At 40.2% G+C, this 6,961-nt stretch overlaps 1 protein-coding gene and 1 long non-coding RNA gene across 2 annotated transcripts; one reads left to right on the top strand and one right to left on the bottom strand.

Moving 5' to 3' along the window:
• Positions 1-675: 675 nt before the first annotated feature.
• LOC148880390 (uncharacterized) lies at positions 676-2,005 on the top strand. The gene is made up of 3 exons (XR_016104556.1): positions 676-1,149; positions 1,235-1,373; positions 1,523-2,005. It is a non-coding gene; the product is annotated as an uncharacterized LOC148880390 (long non-coding RNA).
• LOC148880389 (uncharacterized) lies at positions 1,265-3,611 on the bottom strand. Its single transcript, XM_088962272.1, has 4 exons — positions 3,324-3,611; positions 2,993-3,206; positions 2,042-2,508; positions 1,265-1,915 (listed from the first exon to the last, which is right to left on the bottom strand). The coding sequence occupies exons 1-3, from the start codon at positions 3,582-3,584 to the stop codon at positions 2,165-2,167; spliced, it is 819 nt and encodes a 272-aa protein (XP_088818398.1). The 5' UTR covers positions 3,585-3,611; the 3' UTR covers positions 1,265-1,915; positions 2,042-2,164.
• Between the last annotated feature and the right edge of the window lie 3,350 nt (positions 3,612-6,961).

Here is a 6,961-nt window from a genome sequence, read left to right as displayed (position 1 = left end):
ATTAATTAATGAATTTTTAATTGAGAGGGGGAGAGAAAGTGTACATAAGAGAAGAAAGGTAGAGTGTGTAGAGTACCGATGGTTGATGCTTGGACTGAGAAAGAAAGAGAAGATGTCTATCGTCTGAAAAGTATTCAATTGGATTTCTTTTCTAAATTAATCCAGTAAAATATTTTTTCTCTCTAGAAAATCAAAATAAAATTTAAAATCAGCAAATCTGATTTATGCAAATCCAAAATGAAAAAATCAAATTCCCTCCAAGAAGGCTATTAAATGTCAGTCATATACTCAGCCCCCGTTTGGTTAATTGGAATAGGGTTTGAGTTTTCATTTTAATTCCTGTTTGAACAAAACAGACTATGAGAATGCACCATTCTGTTTCCGATTCCAATTCTGACTGCAAAACAAAAACAGACCCTTAATTTATTTTAGTGAAGAAGGCCATTAAATTACAAAATTATAATTACTTAACTTATTAGTTAATTAAAAAAAAAAAGAGTTGAGATAGAGAAATATTAACAAAACACTCCTTATGCTCTTTCTACTTGCACAAAAAACCCAAAACGCTAGAATGTCATTTTTTTCCTTTTTTGTATCCACAATCATCGCCTTTATATTTCTTGTGTATATTTTGGATTTATTTCTACTTTGGTAAGTTTCGTTTTGTTTTCCTCCAAAGAAAAGGCTTTACTTTTTTTACAGACCTCCTACACCCCCTCTCCCTCCTTGTTCTGTCGGCGTTCCCTCTGCTTGACAAGTCAGAACTCAGAAGGGAGCACGACGAGGGATACCCTTTCTTCTTCGAGTTCGCATCTCCGCCCCACCGCCTCTCGCTCCACACGTCAAGCGTCCGCCATCTGTCCTTCCGCACGCGATCGGCATTCCCGCATGTTAACCCAAAACCGAGTAAAACACTCGTTTATTCATTTCTACATTCCCGCGTGCTTGAACTGGCCTCTCCTGATCCCCGTTCTTTTCCCCTCACCCGAGCTCTCCTCCGGCAGCGGCGACCATTCCGGTGAACTCACCTTGACCAGGTATTCTCCAAAGATATTGATCGTGCTCTGAGAAAGTTATTATCACCCAAAAATGGACAAACGTGGTAAAGCAATGGTCAAATCCACCACGAAAGCAGTTGTTTCTAGCAAGGTAAACGGCAACTTTACTTTGAGTCTTCCCAGCTGTGCATCGATCTCGCAAAAGCTGATAAATATCGATATAACTTTCTTGCAAGTGGCTCTGACAAACCAAGGAAGAAATCAAATTACGGGATTGAAAGGCAACCAAGTGAGGCCATTGAAGCTGCGTCTTCGTACAAAACAGAATTTCCACATTTCGCAGCACTTTGTGGAAAGTCCAGAAGAAGCCATATGGTGAGTTCTGGTCCTTATATTTTATTCACAAAAAAAAAAAACGAAAATTCTGAAAATGTAGTTACTTTTATTTTGTTTTCTTCACATCTGATCTGATCTGATCTGATCGCCCTTTTACTTAATTTATGTTGGGTGAGGAAATAATTAAGGTTGTTCCAAAGGTTGTAGCAAGAAAAGTTGGGATCACAGGCAAGGGAAAAGCAGTGTTGTTGGATCTTAAAGGGAGGTCATGGTGTGTGAGTTTCTTTCCAAGAACGGATGGTTGTGTAGATATTATAAGCGGGTGGGCAGCTTTTTGGAAAGCCCAGAAGGTGAAGCATGCCACTTTGAGTTCATCCAAGGAACAGTTACAGGGAAAGTGATCATATGCGTCGATATATTCCGAGCTGCGGGATTCGGAGAACTCTCTCGCTTCTCTAATGTTATACCTATGGCCTTCTCTAGCTTGCCGACTTTGACGATGAAGATGATAGCTTGTAACGTAGAGGCCAGCGTATCTGAAACTGATGCTGCACAAATCACTTCTGCTCTAGTGCTCTTTTCTGTAATATTGATAATGAAAAACAAATGGACCAAATCACTTCTGCTCTTCTCTGATATGAAATAATAAAACGAAATAGCAAAATAAAATATGAATGTTGGAAAAAATCTGGTCAAGGTGAACTCACCGGAGCGGTCGCCGGTGCCGGAGAAGGAGATCTCGGGTGAGGGGAGAACAGGGTCAGGGGAGGCCAGTTCAAGGACGCGGGAAAGAAGAAATGAGTAAATTAGGGTTTTGACTCGGTTTTCGACTAACACGCGGGAATGCCAACCGCGTGCGAAAGGACAGATGGCGGACGCTCGGCGTGTGGGGCGGAGATGCGAACTCTTCTTCTTCTAGCCGTACGGTAATTGACGATGGGCGGAGTTGCCAGACCTATATTTTTCACCTCCTCGTCACCTGAACTCGTGTTCTTCTCCGCAAAATCCTTTTCCCCGTCGGATAACAATACTGGGCCATGAAACGATTGAAAATATGTCTTAAGCTTCCTGGGGGTCGACGAAGCATCTGTATCAGAGCCATGGAGCGCACCCCGATTGTGTTTCAACCGCAATGTAAATGTCAGATCCGGGTCACCACACTTATGCCTCCTAGCTGACAAATGAAGGAACGAGGATATTTTCGTCATTTGGTTGTCCAACTCCATTGTGGTAGAGCTGGAATGAATGGGAAACCCAAATTTCCAAAGTATATAGAATTCAAATCACAAATTACAAATAACAGAGCAGGTGGCAAAACACAAGGAAATAATTAAAAAAAAAAAAAAAGCAAAAGCAAGGTCAAGTAACGGATTGGGGGGCGCGGGCAGGGGTGAAGAAAACTGAAGTGGAGAAACAAAGTGAAAACCGATGGTTTCAGACCCGAAAATGGAACGATATATACAAAGATGGGATTGAACTGTGAAAAACACGACAGGGCACTAAGTAAATTCGCAATATCGATCTATAACAAGTCTAGAGCCCAGATAAACAATAGCAGACGAAGAAGCAAGTGATGTTGATAAATGCTAAATTCAATGAATAACTAATAATCACCAAAACGGGAAATGGGTATTCCCCAGGAGAGTAGAGAATCTTACTTTGCACCCCAGTGAGCAGAACCTGAAAGAATCCAGAAGACTTCGAGAGCAAATCTCTCAAGTGTTGGTCACGCCCTTTCCCGGCCTTGGTTGCCGTTTCATTGAGGAAAACGATCTTCGCGCTATTGATAATGTAGGTCTGAATGGCGGAGATGTCGATGAATTTCTGAACTTCATTAGCCCTAATGATGTTGTGGTTTGAAGACCTCCTTATCTGTTCAACAAGGTATCCCCAACGCAGATGAATTAGAAGACCAATCCATCGTTAGAGAGACTTGCGGCCCAAACAGAAACAGCAGAAAAACGAAGTCCAGCAAGATGGAAAACATACCCGAACAACGCAATGGTATTTGTGGTGGATCAAACAATAAGAGCAGATAGCATTCCCCATGCAGTCTAAGCAATACAGGTTGCACTCGCTCTTGTTAGAATCTCCGTGGGTTAAACAGGGAACGAAGTAGCTAGCCTTCAACATGGGTTTCAACCACGGCGGACCCAAATCGCCGTCGTCCATTGGAACCATTGGACTTACCTGAGAGAGCATGAGCTGGCCTGGCTTGTTTACAAGGGTTTTGTCCATCTTGTAGAACATCTCCCTTCCTCCTTTTATACGAGTCTATATCTGTCACCACTCAAAGGGGAAAAATCTATGTAAAGTATCATAAACTTATGGATTCTCGGTAACTTGGATGTAAGGCAGGGGTCTTTAAATTGGATCTATAATTTAAGCTATTGGCAGTATCAATCTTACCTAGACAAGTTTCTTAAGTAAGTCAAATGTAACACTTATTTCTTGTCTATTGATAATACATTTCCAAGCACTAATTTCTTGTCTTTTTGCATAATGGACATGTCATTTTCTGTTGAAGGCTTTGTTAGACAGTGTATACCTTTAACTCCAATCAGATTGATGTACATTATGACATAAACACTTTCAAGCATTAATTTTTTGTCTTTTTTCATAATGGACATGTCATTTTCTATTGAAGGCGTTCTTGCGGAGGGTTCGGTTCGTTGAACAAACACTGCTGATTCTGTTTCAACATTCACTATGTCATCTTCAGTGGGAGCAGTCTTTGGACTCTTTCTTTGGGCGTAAACACCTTCGTTGGGAGATATTGTTTCTCCGTGTCAGTTATATCTCTCTCCTGCTTCTGGTTTCAGATCTGATTCGATTTAGAATTCAAGATTGATCATTGAAAATGAAGATTTTCTAAAACAGGGAATGCGATTCCCAGATGAGGGGAGAGGAATTTTTTTGAAATTTCGTCGAACCTTCCTATAGGTTTCGGCCATCCATATGATGGATCTTTCATTCCCTCAGTGGTATCAGAACGATGGTTCAAGTTTTGAACCGAATTAAACCAGATCTGAACCTGCGCAAATGGGCAGAAGGCGTTCTATCCAATTTGCGCAGATTAGAGTTTTTTTTCTGGAAAATTGTTTCCCAGATAAAGGGCGATTGATTTGAAATTATTTTTTTTTATAAATCTTTAATTTTATTTACAATTGTTCTTTATAATTTATTGATTAATGGGTTGTTCGTATAAGTGGAGATCGAAATCTTTTTCTAGCTAATGATAATCTACGAATTGCAGTTTCTTGATTTATTTATTACATTTGGTCTGTAAAATATTTTTTTTTATTTTTTAGACTAAATGTATAGGATTCGATCTGATGTAATATTAATAGAAAGTTTTTGGATTTCTATTTTATTATTTTTTGGATCGAAGATGGCGGCACAGAAAGGAGATTTCGCAAATGGGAAAATTGTTATCTACGATTTGAGTTTGTGAAATTGCATACTGTGATCTAACCTTTGCTTTGCAGGATGGAATGTGCGAACATGCCTCTTTGACTGATTCTTGTTTTTCTTTAATCAGTATTTAATTTCATATCAGTTTCTTGGATTAAATCTTTAATTAAAGATCAAACCCTAGACCCATTCGAACCAGAATGGTCCAAACTAGTTGGACCGAATCTAGGGTTCGATCAAGGCTGATGTCAGTCCTAATTTCCCACTGATGGGCCTAAGAATTGATATTTAATTAAGAGTTTAATTCGGCCCAACCTGTAAGGCTTAGTTTTAAATTGTTAAAACTGCTAAAAGCCCACAATTACAGACAAGTTATATGGACCGAACTGCTTAACCCTAATTCAACCCATATACCTAGATAATGTTAATTGTTAATGTTATGGATCAAAATGGGCTTTACAGACATTTAACTGATTGGATCAATTTATCCATGCATGTGATGTATTGATGTGTGATGTGCAACGTTCATGGGCCATAAGAATTTGGCCCATGCAGATACGATAGTGGCTCTTGCGCACACCATGGCTGAATGCACATCATTGTTATGGTGTCCCTAAAGATCATTGGATGGTCTGCCTTAGTGGTGGGCCCCACACTTCCTAAAGATGATACATGCGAAACCCTAGCCAATTAGGGTCCACCGAAATCTGGCTTTATGAAAGTTAGTGGGAGCCATTCTGAATTGACCTAAACTAAGCTAGGGCGTAATTGTTGTTCTCTCCAGCATTATGAGTGCATGTGATAGGGAGATTCATATGATGAACTCTCTAAAGGCATTCCATTATTAGCATGAAAATGGGTACTTCAATAATGAGGAAATACACCAGAAAATGGGCTATTCATTTGCTGTTGGATTTGTTTGAGTGTTTCATAAGATGATAGGAGCGTCATAGACCGATGTGGGAGGGGCTTCACCAAAAAATGGGAACTCTCTCACGGTACCTTGGCGTTCACAAATATGATGGGTGAGCATTCATTGGACAGAAAGGTTTAACCTAAAATAGCTCCGAACCTTGTCTGATAGATGCCAAATGGAAAGCTCATATGATGAGTGGATATGATCATTTACAGAAAAGTGGTGAGGTTTTGCAGCTGAAACAATTGGCTCCATGCACCCTATGTGATTTTCTACATTTCCAAAGACAAATCACTATCTCCGTCACTGGATAGGAGGGAAACCTCAGATATGAACAAATGGGAATGGAACATAGATTAAAAGCCATATCTATGTAGATGACATGAATCAAATTTGGTTGTGGACTGATGTTTGTTCTTTTATTAGAAAATGGCAAATGGACAATTTGCAAAGCTTCTTGATGACAACAAGCTTAAGAGCCCAAACTATGCTGACTGGTACCGTAACCTTATGTTGGTCTTAACCTTTGAGAAACAGGAAAAGTTGGTTAAGAATCTTGCCTCGGATTGTCCGGGAGATAGGTTTTTGAGGCCCGAAGATGGGAATACCAAGAATGGGAGGAGAAAAACTCCCTGGCCCGCTGTTATATCATTGCCTCGTTGGACAATCCAATACGAAGGCAGTTCGATCAGATCGAATTTGCCAAAGACATATTGTACAGTCTCAAGACAATGTACGAAAAGCAGAACCGTTCTATTCGGTAGAAGGTCTTGAAGTAGTTCATGATCGCACAGATGTCCAAGGCCAACAAGTTCACGACCACTGTCTTCGAATGATGGACTACATTAACAAACCGGAGGCTCTTGGATCCGGGCTGGATCTGGTAACCCAGATAGACGCCATTCTCAACTCTTTGCTTTCACCCTTCAATCCATTCATCATAAACTACAACATGAACAAACTGAGTGTCAGCTTGCAGGAACTCAAGAATATATTGCAAAGGGCCTAAGAATTGATTAAGAATGATGAGCCCATAGCCATGCTTGTTGAAACAGGCAAATCGGGCAAGAAGAAGAGGGCAAAGAGAAAGCCCCAGAAGAAGGCCACCAAACCCAAGAAGCAAAGGAAAGACAAGGCAGCAGATGCCTGTCACTATTACAAACAGACCGACCACTGGAAAATGAAATTTCTTCAATACCTGGAATCTAATAAAGGTAATTTTGAATTTTGTGTCATAGAAACCAATTTATTGGTTGCTTCTGCGTCCTAATGTATTGACTCTAGGGCTTCAACTCAT

The sequence above is a fragment of the Nelumbo lutea genome, chromosome 1 (assembly GCF_056320005.1).
Source record: "Nelumbo lutea isolate HS-2025 chromosome 1, American lotus-T2T, whole genome shotgun sequence".
Lineage (NCBI taxonomy): Eukaryota > Viridiplantae > Streptophyta > Magnoliopsida > Proteales > Nelumbonaceae > Nelumbo > Nelumbo lutea.
This window is presented reverse-complemented; position numbering and strand designations above follow the sequence as displayed.

What these genes read in the sequence shown, in the direction of transcription:
- LOC148880389 (XM_088962272.1), bottom strand. Translation starts at nt 3,584, where the DNA reads ATGTTCTACAAGATGGACAAAACCCTTGTAAACAAGCCAGGCCAGCTC. An exon ending in AATACCATTGCGTTGTTCGG is followed by an intron (nt 3,207 to 3,323) that starts GTATGTTTTCCA and finishes CTTGTTGAACAG; the next exon opens with ATAAGGAGGTCTTCAAACCA. An exon ending in TCTGCTCACTGGGGTGCAAA is followed by an intron (nt 2,509 to 2,992) that starts GTAAGATTCTCT and finishes TTCATTTGTCAG; the next exon opens with CTAGGAGGCATAAGTGTGGT.